The sequence below is a fragment of the Amia ocellicauda genome, chromosome 10 (genome assembly GCF_036373705.1).
Source record: "Amia ocellicauda isolate fAmiCal2 chromosome 10, fAmiCal2.hap1, whole genome shotgun sequence".
Classification (NCBI taxonomy): domain Eukaryota; kingdom Metazoa; phylum Chordata; class Actinopteri; order Amiiformes; family Amiidae; genus Amia; species Amia ocellicauda.
Window position 1 is genome coordinate 16,831,553 of NC_089859.1, and position 14,968 is coordinate 16,846,520.

The window sequence follows — 14,968 nt, forward strand, 5'->3', positions numbered from 1 at the left end:
ATTTGCGATTAGCCATGACTAAGCATGTCCAGAGCCAGGAATGGGAAAGGCTGGCATGCTGCAGAGGTTCTCTTCCAAAGTCTTAACTCAGCCGTTCATTTATCTAATTAAGTAGAGAGGTTTCAGAAAACCATACAGAATTGATTTACTTAAATACTTGCATACACGCATAACTAAAACCTCACACTTGGTTCAAGATGATTTATTCAGTATTGGCTAAGGAGGTACTTATCTGCTTCCCAAATCAGAGACAATCAGGACCCGGTTATCTGGTGTGGAGGAAAAGATTGGCAGACAAGAGCTGTGGAATTGCAGACAAACACATTGAACCTGTCTGAAGGGAAACAAGCAATCAGCCAGGATCAGTACTGCTCCTGCTCCTCACTAGAGATGGAGATGTCGTACAGGCTTTACATGTTAGGACTGAAGTGATGAAGGGAAGAAACATTTGAACACTCATTTTACATGCAGCCTGCACAGCTGCACCACATCCTCAGCTGAAGGTAGGGGCATGGCTGCATTGTCCAGCTGAGCAAAGTGAAAGATTAGCAAAGTGATACAATGATAGATTAGATGGGATAGATAGACAAATCTAAATGTGTCAGTGCCAGGTTATCACTACCATGCAAACAAAAAAAACAACACAAGGCAAGAGTCCAACACTGCAGGCCACACTCCAGGTGGCCTGCCCTTTATTTCTCTCTGCATTTGCATATTTGGCAGTCCAAAAAAAAAAAAAATTGCACAAGGTCAGAAACTGTGGCCGCAAAAGACATTCTCGGTCTGATGGGACCAAGACCATTCTTAAAAGTGGCATATTGATTCCTCAACCAACACTGCTCCCCTTCACACAGGTACAAAACCAAGGGCACCCCCCCACCCATTATTTCAACCCCATAATCCTTAAAGTTTAAATGGCAAACAAAGTAATGCACTTCGTACAGACACGCACAGAACGCACTAAATCATTAACTCTCCTTGAAAATGTGTTTTTTTTTTTATATAAATATCCGCATGAAAACACAAGCCTCGATACATTTCCAAAATGGTAACAGAAAAACACTGAAGAGAAAAAAAAGTCTCTTGTCCCAACAAGAATAGGATAACAGATTTTTAGTATTACGGTATGAAAAGGTATGATTGAGTGGGACAGTAATACGTGGATGGTTCACATCTCGGGCGGTTTATTTTTGCCTGAGAAATTTCAGAGTCAGCCCCTCCCACTTCCACTCCCCCCTCCCCTCCATAGCTCAGGGCTCTCTACTGATTGGTTGGGTGCCTCTGGGAACACACACCTTGCCTTACTGGCCAACGTGGGTTGCCAGAGAGGATGGCTGCCTAGCGCATACGCATGTGCAGGCTGTGCTTGGGCCCGTCCACACGCTCCAGCTTCTCAAAGTGCTTCCGGGCGTTCCGGATGTTGATCAGTGTGGCTGCCGAGGCTGGAGGGAGAGAGAGCCAGAAAGGGGGACAGAGATGGGATAGGAGGAGGGGCGGGACATGGAGAGGTAGAGGAGGTGTTAGGGAGAGGGACGGAGAGAGAAGAGCTTTTAATGATGCCCACCAGGAAAGACCAACAAAAAAAAAGTACCCCTGTAAACAGCAGCTCCTTCACATTTCCACAGGAAATACAGACTAATGATAGTGGACCCTTTGATTCCCCTGTCTGTACTGATCCATGTCATGCCAAAGGGGAAGCATTACTGGGTACTTACGTATGGATGGGTCTGACATGATCACCATGACGTAAGTGTTTGAGGTGAAGACGTCGATGAAAGCGGCAAAATTGGAGTTCCGGACCTCCATGCTCTGGAAGGAGGCAGCCAGCTTACTGAAGTGGGGAAGGGGATGTTTGTTTTCAACCAAATAATGCATCACCTCTCCCAAGGAAAATCAAACAAGTTTTGAAGCACATGACAGAGCAGAAAGAAGGAGGGGGGGGCAGGACAATAGAGGAAGTGAAGTTGTATAGAAAGAAACAAGCTAAGAGAGGGGAAGTCAGCAATACTAAAGTAATGAGTAAAAAGGGAAAATACAGAATAACAGGATAGAGAGGGGCAGGTTGTCCTTACCTACAGCTCAGCTTAAACTGTTTAATGATGTTGCTGATCTTCTCAAACCGGTGGGCGTCTCGCTGCTCCTTGCACTGATAGTGAGAGATGACCTGGGGGGAGAGGGATAGACTGAGTCAGCACACGCCAGGCAACCCCCCCAGGACCATCGTCAACCACAGCAACAGCTGCACACTCATAAAAAGCCTACAGAAACCAAGAGTAGCCGACACCGTGACGGCTCCAACATTATTACAGCTGGAAAGGTCCAGATTTGTTTGGGATAAAATAATTTCCTAAATAAAGTTGAAGCGGAGTCATGGAGACTCAGGATTGGCTCACTTCCCACCACCTGCTGGATTGTTTTCTATGAAGGGTCATTTTTCAGATGCAAAAATCTAATCAAGGAACAAAACCACAGTTATCCCCCTGCTCTCTGTAGCTTGCTCCAAAGGGAGCATTACAGCTGGCAGGATGCAGCCAGAGGTTTACTTAAACCAAATGTCTGTTTCACAGCAACAGCAACGCACAGCTTCAGTCCTGAAAAACCTGGGGGTGGGGAGTTTTGGTTTAAGCCTCTTGCTTCTGTACCACAGCTCTAGCAGGGCATATTATCAAGGGTCCCTGGCCAAGGAAAAGCACCACTGTGCCTCCCTCTCTCCTCTACTCACCAGGAAGGTGGCTCTCTCGAACAGCAGCACTTCATCGGCCTCTATGATCTGGGCAAAGTTGCGCAGGTTGGTCTCCAGTTGCTGCACGTTGGGGATCAGCTGGTAGACTATGCTGGACCAGGCCTGCACAACACAGGGGGAAGAGGCTCACACAGGGCCCCGTCTCACATCAATCCCACCTTACACCCCACCCACCTGTCCCCCCCCCAATACACGCAACTCATTTTGTCCACATCCAATATGGTCCACATGCATGGGCCGATGCAGAGACAGACACCATTGCTTCCATCCTCTCTTGAGCACTGACCTTATACAGCGTTTCATCCCAGATGGATGTCCTGAAACACGTACACTCCAGGGGTCGTGACAGCCTCCTCAGGTCCTCCTCACGCTCCTTAAATATCTAACAAGAAAAAAGCAGGGGTTACCAACACAGAAATGAGGCTCTCCTGCATGAAGCAAATCACAACGATTCAGACACCCCAGGACTGTGACAATCCCCCCAATGAAATCAACCTTCGGGCACAAGTCTCGCGGGGGGGGAGGCTGCTGTGCTGCTGCTCTGCTACTCACCAGGTCACGCTGGTCCTCCTGCACCAGATCCATCTTGTGCACCAGGCAGAAGATCTTGGCATCGGGGGAGTTCTGCAAGATGGCCTCCAGGCAGGACTGGTAGTAGTGCATGTCCTTCTCCAGCTCCCGGCTCTCCACATCAAACACGTAGATCAGCACCTCCACATTTCGGAAGATGTTGTCCCTCTGGCTGGTGAAGTAGTTCTCCATAAACGTGTCCTGACTGCCGGTTGAGTTTAGGAAAGATAAAACGATCTACACATTTCATGTCTTAAGAACCCACTGTGACACATGCATCACAAACCTTTAACAGGCTTTTTAAAGTACTTTACAAGGCCTCTGTGTGCACCATGTCAACTCCCTTAGGAATGAAGGTTTTTTCTCCACCTCTGTGTTGAAGCCCAGTTCAGTGATGAACTATGAGAAGACCACTGGAGCTCTCCATCAAAATTACAAAGATTTAATTTGAAATGGCTATAAATCACTAGTTGCCAAGGAACCCCTCAAAATGTACAAGCTGTTAGAAATTAAACAATGACAAATTAAGCCATTAACAGCAATTATGAAAAGCCAATCCTTCAAAAGCTCTCAGAAATGAAATACCTGCTGGAGGTCATGTTCATCTCTCACGGACACCTCCACAAGCTCAGCCTTAGCTAAAAAGACTGCAGAGATACTACTGTATTAGTTTACTCTGTGGCCGAGGTGATGGCTACAGCTTCACAAGAAATACTGATGGCTCTGTTGGGTTAACTGAAGGAGGACAATGGCTGATGGGAGGGGTCTACACATTAATTCAAAACAGGTTTGGATTGGATAAGCAGCGGCACAAATATTCGCCAATATGTTGGCGACATGTGAAAATGTCCTTTTCTCTCTTGCCAAACAGTGCCGCACACCCACCAATGTGCAGATTGATCAATAACAAACTCTGGCTGCAGTTAAGTCAAATGGCTTTTCTTTTGAAGTATCGATCACTGGGATTGGTGTCCGTCTACACCCAACGAACAGCCCCAGAACACTACATGCACACCGGCTGTGAGACTCACCCTCCACAGTCCCAAAGGTTCAAGACAAGGTTGCCAAGGAATCGGACATGAGAGTGCTCCACATCAACTGCAAGGAAGGAAAGAAAGAAGAAAAACTAAGTGACCAGGGTTTTAATTACTCAAAAGCTCACAGACCTTTTAAAGTCCCTTTGATCTTTTGCATGGCGAGACCCACCTGCACTTACATACCCCTGGGAGCTTAAGTATAATGAGAAACACCATTTGCAAATGGCTAACACATGGGTACACACAGGACACCCCATGGACCCCTCTATAGCCTTAGCAATCAAATCATCGCAGTATGAATCATAACACCACATGGGTGTTAAAAAAAAAATATATATAAGATGCTTGAAGTCCAGGAGAATATTGGGGCATGTGCGTGGGTAGAGAGGTGCAGTGCTGGGTACGGTGATGTAGGGCGAGCCGTAAAGGATTTGTGGGGACTAATTCTACTTGAGTACGGATATGCGGATGGCACTGGGAGTGCTAGGGTACATACAGCTGTGGACGTTGGAGAGGCCTGGTGAAAACGAAGTCCCCCTCATGCTTTTTTCCAATATCTGATTGGATCGTGTTGTGTATCACGAGGTCAACTGTGCAGGCATAGCTGGCTGCCGGCAGGAGGGGGGACGGACCTGCACGGTGGTCACATGCCATCAGGGTTAGTGACCACTGTAATCAGGCAGCAAGTGTGCTTGCATCAATATAACCGAGGCTTAACTGAAACAATTCTGTCAAGGCTGATTTCACAGACCTTGATTAGCACTACTCTACCCAAAATTACATTGGGTAGTCCATGATTAGAGCTGGGTCTATGAAAGACCTTGCAGAATGTTAATTTGCAACAGAACATTTTAAAGCTATTCCCATACAACAAAATCCAAAAGTTTCTAAAGTCTAATTATCCTCAGCAATCTTCATTTTAACATTTCATAATTATTTTCATAGTTTTAACCTGGCATCCCCCCCACCACACACCGTTTACCACAGTATAGATGCCAGTTCTTGCGCTGCACATGATTGATCATAATTACAGTATATAACCTTTCTGTGACATAAGCCGCACTGGTTCTGCATTGCTTTAGAAAAGTGGATTGAGAACATATGCATATAATTCTATATATAATACTCACCAAGCAGTTTCCCTTATTTTGGACACAAAATGCCTGACAAAGATCTTTTCCAACTCAGAAACTTAAATCTACTGCATAGATGTACTTTGGATAAGATAATTAAAAATGGTGTAGTGTCTGAAGATGGGAGTTCCTATTTGCAGATGCTGCCGAACACTGGTGTGCACTTGTGTTTGCCTAAATTGAAGTCAATTCAGTTCAGCTGCTGAGTTGGTGAAAGTAAACAGGTTGTAGAAGGGAGTTTCTGTCTAGGACTAGTAGGAATTCTGTTGCAGGAGGAGCCAGGTGGGGCCAGTTAGGTGTGAATTGGTGTCAGGTAGACAAAAGCTACTTAAAGCAGCTGTTGAGAAAGAGCTGTGCTGTTTCTCACTGACAAAAGTTAGGCAGTTGACTAGCAGCAGGAACCAAGTGAAGTATAAAGAAACAAACAAAACAAAAAAGTAACATTTAGAAGCATGAGGCCACTACAGTGTCAGGTTTGCAGAATGATCGCCTTCCTGGATGAACTCATCCAAGAAGGCTTCATTTGTGAACGTTGTCGGCAGGTTGAAATCCTAGAGATCAAGGTTTGTGATCTTGAGGCTCAGCTTGGCGATCTGCGCTGTATTAGGGATATAGAAGAATTGGTCAATCAGCCCATGAGAGAAATGGTGTGCACGCCAAAACCTAGGAGAGTTGAGACCTTAGAGCAGGACAGCGTAGAGAACTGCTGGGCTACAGTAGGTCGTAACCGCAGAAAAGGGCGCGCACAACCCTTAGAGACACCCCAAGAGCTTGAATTGCCCAACAGGTTCCAACTGCTAGACACCGAGTTGGACAGTGACAGCTCAGAGGGTGATGGGGGGCAGTTGAGCACCAGAGCACCATGGTGCCCACTCCCCCCCAGAAGAAGGAGGTAGTTATAGTAGGAGACTCAATTCTTAGAGGCGTAGATCACACAGTGTGTTCTAGTGACAAGGAGACCCGCATGGTATCTTGCCTGCCTGGTGCTCAGGTTGCAGATCTCCCTAAACTAGTAGACGGGCTACTGGCCAAAGCCGGGGGGAATCCACTGGTCATGGTCCACATTGGAACCAATGACATGGGAAAAGGTAGGACAGAGGTTCTGCAAGACAAATTTAAAGAGTTAGGAACAAAACTAAAGAGCAGAACCTCCACAGTAGTTTTCTCCGAAATACTTCTGGTACCACGTGCATGGCCAGGGAGACAGGCAGAGATTAGAAAGTTTAACACGTGGTTGAAAGCTTGGTGTAGGGAAGAGGGGTTTAGGTTTATGGAGCATTGGTCTTTCTTCTGGGATAGATGGGACCTGTACAAACTGGACGGTCTACATCTAAACAGAAGGGGGGCTAATGCATTGGGAGAGCAGGGCAGTGTGCAGTGAAATTGAGAATCATTTAAACTAGGAACCAGGGGGGCAGGGAGCTCTGACAATGGGAGATGTTCCACTAAGGAAAGAAAACCAAGGGAAACTGCCAGTAGGAAAGTCCTGAAATGTTTGTAACTCAATGTCAGGAGTATAAGGAACAAGATGTTAGACCTAGAAACCACAGTGCTGGCGTGTGACTATGATCTTGTAGGAGTGACAGAAACATGGCTTACAGAAAATGATGGGGATGAATACAAGTCGGAAGGATACACACAGTTTAGGAGAGACGGGCAAAAATCAAAGAGGGGGTGGGGTAGCATTATATGTGAAAAATGACATTGAGGCATAAGAACTTGTATTAGATCCCAGTAACGGAACAGAATCTTTGTGGGTGAAACTTTTGAACAAGAGATCTGGAGGATTAGTGGTAGGAGTGTGTTATAGACCACCAAACTCAGATATTCAGAAAGATGTTGCATTGTACAGTGTAATCAGGACTGCATGTAGCAAGGATGTGGCTGTTATAATGGGAGATTTCAATTTCCCAAACATAGACTGGGAAAGCCCAGTGGGGACTACAGAAGCAGAAATAGAAATGGTTGAGATGGTAAATGACTGATTTCTAACTCAATTTGTCAGGGAATCAACCAGAGAGAGAGCATGCATTGACTTGATCTTTTCAAATGACCAAGATAGAGTCAGAGAGACACTAGTTAGAGAACCAATGGCAAACTGTGATCACAACATGGTTAGCTTTGAGGCATTCTTTCAAAACACAAGGACCAAGTCTCAACCAATGTTCTACAACTTTAGAAAAGCAAACCTTGAAGGTATGAGGCGGCACTTAGAAGAGGTAGACTGGAGCACACTGGATACAGAGTCAGTTGAAAATGGATGGGTATATTTTAAGAATATACTACTGAGGCTCAGGAGCAATTTGTACCAGAACTTAGCAAATTGAGGAACAAAAAACATTGGCCAAAATGGTTTAATAGAAGTATGCAAAAAATATAAAGAGGAAGAAAATGTTGTATATAGCACATACAAAAGGGATGGTGACTAAACAAAATACATAGAATATGTTGAGCTGCAAAGAGATCTTAAGAAAGGGATCAGGAAAGCAAAGAGGGAAATAGAAAGAAACATAGCTCTTGGAGCTAAAACCAATGCAAAGAGCTTTTTTAAAAATTACAACAGCAAGCGGTCAATAAAGGAGGAAGTGAAACAGATAAAGGGCAAAAATTTAGGTATCTTGGAAAACGAACAAGATGTGGCAAGTATTTCACAGAGGTTTTTACAAAAGAAAAAACAGATGACATGCCACAGGTTGACAACCAGTCCAGTCAAACCCTAAGAGAGATCAGGATAAATGAGGAGGAGGTACTAAAGGGACTAGCAGAATTAAAAACAAACAAATCACCTGGGCCAGATGGGATATTTCCAATGATAGACCTCTAACTCAAATATTCCAAATGACACTTAGAACAGGGGATGTGCCAACTGACTGGAAGACAGCAAATGTCATACCAATCCACAAGAAAGGGGACAAAACTGAGCCAGGAAATTACAGACCAATCAGTCTCACCTGCATTACCTGTAACATGTTGGAAAAAATGATTAGACAGAAAATACAGGAGCATCTTAATGAAACCATATTCTTGGAGATAGTCAACATGGGTTTAGATGAGGCAGATCATGTCTTACTAATTTATTTAAAAAAATTGAACATGCAACTGCAGCTGTAGATCTGGTGAAAGCATATGATATGATATACTTATATTTTCAAAAAGCTTTTGATAAGGTTCCACACCAAAGACTGATCCTCAAATTGGAAGCTGCAGGCATTCAGGGTAATGTAAGTAGATGGATTATGAACTGGCTGATGTATAGGAAACAGGGTGTCGATTAGAGGAGTCGCTTCTAACTGGAGTGAGGTTGTTAGTGGAGTTCCACAGGGATCAGTACTAGGGCCTTTGCTTTTTCTACTCTATATTAATGATCTGGACTCTGGGATAGTTAGCAAACTTGTCAAATTTGCAGATGATACTAAAATAGGTGGCTCAGCAGATACAATCCAGGCAGCACAGGCTATTCAAAGGGACTTAGATAACATTCAGTTGTGGGCCGACACCAGGCAGATGAAATTCAATGTGGACAAGTGCAAGGTATTACAAAAGGCAGGTAACAAAAATGTCCACTATAATTACACTATGGGAGGAATTGAACTAGATGAAGTAAGACATGAGAAAGACCTAGGAGTCTATGTGGACTCCTCACTTTCTCCATCCAAACAATGTGGGGAAGCAATAAAAAAGGCAAAGAGGATGTTAGGATATATTGTCAAAAGTGTAGAATTGAGAACAAGGGCAGTGATGTTCAGACTGTACAATGCACTAGTTAGAGCTCATCTGGATACTGTGGGCAGTTCTGGGCTCCACACTTCAAGAAAGATATCGCTGCTCTAGAGGCAGTTCAGAGGAGAGCAACCAGACTTATCCCAGGTTTTAAGGGAATGTCCTATTCGGAGAGATTGAGGAACCTGAACCTTTTCACCCTGGAACAGAGGAGACTACGTGGGGACTTGATCCAAGTCTTCAAAATCATGAAAGGCATCGACCACATCAAACCAGAGGAGCTTTTCCAGTTCAGCGGGGACACATGCACCCGGGGACACAAATGGAAGTTGGGCTTCAAGGCATTCAAAACGGAAAACAGGAGACACTTCTTCACACAGAGAGGCGTCACAATCTGGAACAAACTCTCCAGCGATGTGGTAGAAGCTGAAAGTTTGGGAACATTTATAAATAGACTGGATAGGATCCTTGGATCACTTAGATATTAATGGACACCAAACGAGCACGATGGGTCGAATGGCCTCTTCTCGTTTGTAAACTTTCTTATGTTCTTATATATATACACAGTTATTTATATTTATTTATTTGTATACACACACCCCTCAGGGACCATCACCCTGTAATTGAAGCAAGTCAAATCAAACAAAGCAAATATTCCTTAGCCTATACAGTTAATTTAATTTGAGCCAGAGCATGGAGCAGAGCTGCAGCAGCTACAAACTGGCCAAACCGGAGCAAAACTTCAAAATATTTGCGGCACCGAATCCCTGGTTACAATAATGGACACCAGCTGTAGTGCTTTCTTTCTGATAGAAGAACACTACAGGTCAGACTACACATGCAGCAAGGCACAACAGCACGATGGAGTTCACGCTCGCATCCTTGCCTTTCCCAAACAGCCCCTGTGCTCTGCAAGTCCTGGTGGCTCCCAGAACCTTATTTGACATGATGCATTGCGATCGGCCTGGGAATAGGGCCACAGAGTTTGGCTCTTTCCTTCCATGATAGAGAGAAAGAAACAAGGTGCCACAGACGGGCAAGCCAGGCAAAGTGGTGCTGCAGAGCGTACCCCGCCCTGGCCCTGACAGAGATGCAGTACTTACTTGTGGCCCCCAGCCTCCTGGTGTCCCTAGCGATGTAATTGGCAAAGATGATCGACCGCATGCTGGTCTTCCCAGACCCACTCTTCCCCATAAGCAGCACCTGTGTACAAGAATTCACAGACCAATGAGAGCACAGGAACATCCTCACTGCCCTGCTGGATCACTTTCAAGCATTTTGTCATTACCCCCCTGCCCTCCCCAAACCCACTAGCAGGTACATTAATTTGGTTAGCTTTGCCCACCAGAGGGTACTGTAACTAAACAGAAGGATGTGGAAATGTATGGGTTTCCTTCAGCTGGAAAATTAAAAGTACCAGGTTCAGTATGAATGAAGAGTCCACACACTATAGTTCACTAGCCTACATTACAAAATCTATTAATAAGGGTGTCTTTTCCCCGTTTCTACAATATAGGACAACCACTTGCTCCCCAGCTTTCCCTGTACATGCTGCTCATTTCATCTAGTGTTCGTGTGTGCCAAGTGCACCACCTAGTGGATGATAGAAGCAATATATTTTGAACTTCAAACTTGTTTTTTCACATCCTCTGTCCCACTGACATGCAATTTAAACACACACCTTTTTCTTCATGGCTGTGCTCGACATCGCCCCCTCTTGGACGGACTGCTCCTGAACCTGCTGAGTCTCTGTCCCCCCTTCTCTCTCACTGCACCCCGTTTCTCTGTGCACGATTTTCTGCCGGCTTGGTCTCTCAGACATGAAACAAACAAAAACTGCCACCCCCCCCCCCCCCAAAAAAAAAAAAAGTCAGAATGGATTTAGTGAAACTCATGGGTAGAGAGAGTTCCTAACACACAGTTTTAGTCAATATTACAGAAATGCAGTGGAATGCAATGTCTAAACAAGTTGCCTGATGCAAACAACCTCACTGAATGGGTTAGACAACGTGACCCATGCATAACACAGAAGTAAACATTACGAAGACCATGCATTTCACAATACTCTCGCACTATCATGTGACAGTGATGGATCCTGCCAATCTGACTTATTAAAGCACAGGTAGCAAGTGCTGAACTACATGAGCAGAGTCCTGGCGTTACAGCTCCAGCACACAAAACGAACCACCACGACACACAGCTGATCATGTGCCTCTTCATCATTACGTGTCAGAAAACGGGCCTATTTAAAACAAGAGGGTCCGTTTACTAATAAAGTCCGTAGATCTACCGAGAAGCACAATAATCCCACTTGATATACCAGTATACACAAAGACTACAGTGAATCCAAGCATCAATGGGTGAATGCGATTTAAGTGCAGGTAACAGCTTCGGGTGCGATTTATACCGTCTGCTTGACTGTAAAAGGCCTTCAACTGGTATCTACGGAACGGTGTTGGACGAGTGCTGTGGAGAAGGGGAAGTGAGCTCAACTTCAAAACAGCGCAGAAAAACAAGCGCTTTTAATAGACGCTGACGTCTTCATACTTGCAGCTGCACAACGCGAACAAAGCAGGTGAAACAGACACATAAACATGGGCTTTAACAGCATATTGGTTGTGAGGCTGTGAATAAATACAAAATATAGTCATCAGTGTTTGGTAAAAAAAAAACAGCATCGTCTCACACAGCTGATACAAACAAACAATTCTCCTCTACAGCGTTCCAAATGGAGCGCTGTGTTCATACATACATACATACATACATACATACATACATACATACATAAATGGACGCGGCTTGCCAACAGAACCGACCGGATAAAGAAACGCTACCGCGGTCCCCCACCTCTTTTGCTTATGTCTCCGTCGGTCCCATGTCTCGTCTCCCGACTGTCCTCCGCTGCGTCAGGCCCGAACCAGGAATCTGCCGTGCGCCACTCACGTGATTAATGCGGGACTCACCGCCGTCACGTGACAGGGGCGGGCACTTCTCGCGGGATTTCCTTGACCCCCCGCCGCGAGTCGAAGGAGTTTCGGCGACGAATAGCATTCTGGGATCTGTAGTTTTCCTTTTTTGCACTACTGCGCGATCCTCTGTTATTGTAAATATATGATGATATATCATTGGATATGTATTATCGTATGTTAGTAGTATGCAGGTTAATATCAGTGATAGTTTGGACTCGTAGTAGTTTTGTATAATATCAGGTCGAAGTAGTATAAGTATAAAAATAGGTAGGTTAGTAGCTGTTCTACAAAGTAGCATGTACATGATCATGATAGTAAGTTAGTTATGTTATGTAAATATTGTTATTATTATTATTAGTAGTACTAGTAGTAGTATTGATCAAGAGTAATTAATCTATTTTTACATAATAAATCCTTTGTAATATGCAAATACAAGCCCAATAAGCTCAATAATAAATTTAAAAGGCTACTGTATGTAGGATTAGAACTATTTAAGTATGTTCTAAAAACTATATATATATAAAAAAAAGATACATAGATACACACACACACACACACACACACACAGGGAGGCAAACGACACAGATTCACATACACACAGGTGTCCGTGGTGCCGTGTGGAGACAACCATTAGCCAGCAGCCTTTCTCTTCAGTTGCTGTGGCAGCACTGTGAGCCTAATAATTAACACAAATAATTGTGTTGTTGCTTTGGCCGGAGTAGCAGTTTTCAATCTTTGACCTCGTCGCAGGCCCTAAGCGGTTTCAGTATGTGTTCTGATAGCAGGCCGCAAGACAGGCAGGTACAGACAGTAGTGCCAGTTTCAGAGGGGGCTGCATGTGTGGCAACCGCAACCTGGCCCGGACTCTGTGAGGGGCAAACAGCCAAGCTCAATTACTGTTGTTTACCCAGAGTAATTATGTGGAGAGGGGGCATTTCATATTTTGGCGCTGGCTCTGAGAGCTAATTCACAGGAGAATGCTCTTTGAGGGTGTTCGGCGATGGGGTGGGGGGGACAATTGAAAAAACAATCCCCAGCCAGCCCCCCATCTATAACTGTGTCAGCCTGACAAGACAAGGTGCAGGGAGTGTGTGATAATGTTAGTTTAATGACAAACAGGAACACAGTGTCTCCATGCTGCGCAGCCCCGGCTCTGGAGTGCCACTAATGCAGCTTACACACGGGTAAACAAGCGCACCGTGTCCCCCGCAGCCCCCACGGCACGACCTTGCGGGACATTAGCTAACCGGGGCGTGACTTTTACACTGCTTCTGCGGATAGGGAGAGTGTGCTGCCGATGACGCTGAATCATGCCTGGAACAAATATCCCCACCTGCCCCCCGTGGTCAGACTGACCGGGCGAGGGAGAGGGAGAAGGAGGAGCAGGTATATAATAAAAACACATTTGTATCAGGGCTTCTGAGGAGAACTTTGAGGGGGTGCCTTGTGTTATTCTATTGACAACAGATACAGACCGACCCCTTCCCCTGCATTTAAAACGAGCACCAATGCAGCCAACATACAGAAGGGAGAGCATGGCTAGGCCTGGTTAGTCTCTCTGACAGACTGTGAGTATAGCACTAATGGGGCACCCCATTTACCACTAAACAGTTACCATTAAACAGAAGAGCACTGTGCATCATCTCAGAGGGCTGTGCTAAAAAAAAAAACGAACTCAGTAAACCCTACAACACGTGAACAAGCAGAGATTAATCTTCCACTGGCTCTCGGTTTGCCCCTGTAATTTTCATTTTACAATCACACAGAAATTTTCCCATCCACCCCACCAAGACTTTAAGTTGACACTGCCCTCACTCTGGGGTGGGTGTCAGTGTGGCCCGCTACGCTGGGAGCCCCTGTCAGACTGCACCCTGTGCCCCTGCGAGTGTGGAGCTGCAGCAACATGCAGGCAGCTGGCTTTCCGCAGGCTGCCACACTGTGCTGCACAAGACAGGCTCCCTGGGAGACCGTTCGTGACCCATGGGCAGGGCTGGTCCATTAAGGAAATGGTAAACACCCTGGCTAGCACTGAGCCCTCCCCTCCACCCACCGCACCTGGGGTACTTAAAGGGATGACTGCCAGTCGGCTCCAGGACCAGCTGTGTGGCAGGAGAGTGGGAGAGAGGAAAACTGTGGGAATTACTGGAAGAAACTGACTGGACTGGGAACTACTGGACACTTATGACTGGCTTTGGTGTCTTATATATATATATATATATATATATATATATATATACAATTTTCCAAGGATACAATTATTTCTTGCTATGGCCAGTGTTGGCAGGCTGTATTTATTTATCCATTTCCCCCATTTGATCCTACCTACCAGCGTGCTGCTGGAAAGTGTCGTGTAGGACATTGAAAAGTGAAGAAGACTTGCTGGGAGTTGCCAAGCTGTTGTGACTTTTCCTTCACCTCAGGGTCCCTGCCTGTGCGCCGCCCCAGCAGGGCAGCTAGAGATGTCAGCAGCAGATATCTGCGTGTTGCTTTGCAAAGGGCTTTGTGGGTCCGCATTGCACTGCCATTGAAGTCTCTGCATAGATTGGAGTTGCGCTACGCTCAAGAAGAGCATCTGCATCCCCTGACAACCTCCCTCTCCACACACGACACACACACACACTCACACACACACTCTCTCCCTCCCTCTCTCACTCTCTCTCTCTCACATATACACACATATACACACAGACAGACATACACCTTGCAATGCAACTGTGCTCGGTCCTGTGCAGTCTTCCTGCAGAGAGTGCCCTGATTGCCGGTCTGTGAAGAGAAAAGGTGTTTCAAAGGAGTAAA

The 14,968-nt window shown here is 45.5% G+C and overlaps 1 protein-coding gene across 2 annotated transcripts; it reads right to left on the minus strand.

Annotated features, from left to right (window-relative positions):
- Positions 1-650: 650 nt before the first annotated feature.
- On the minus strand, positions 651-12,163 carry rraga (Ras-related GTP binding A). 2 transcript variants are annotated; one of them, XM_066715296.1, is made up of 11 exons: positions 12,051-12,140; positions 11,611-11,669; positions 10,885-11,039; positions 10,307-10,406; positions 4,345-4,411; positions 3,296-3,518; positions 3,030-3,125; positions 2,723-2,845; positions 2,073-2,164; positions 1,716-1,831; positions 651-1,442 (listed from the first exon to the last, which is right to left on the minus strand). In XM_066715296.1, the coding sequence occupies exons 3-11, from the start codon at positions 11,023-11,025 to the stop codon at positions 1,339-1,341; spliced, it is 1,062 nt and encodes a 353-aa protein (XP_066571393.1). In that variant the 5' UTR covers positions 11,026-11,039; positions 11,611-11,669; positions 12,051-12,140; the 3' UTR covers positions 651-1,338. The 2 variants fall into 2 exon arrangements, with proteins under 2 accessions (XP_066571393.1, XP_066571392.1); XM_066715295.1 differs by lacking the exon at positions 11,611-11,669 and having other exon boundaries at positions 12,051-12,163.
- Between the last annotated feature and the right edge of the window lie 2,805 nt (positions 12,164-14,968).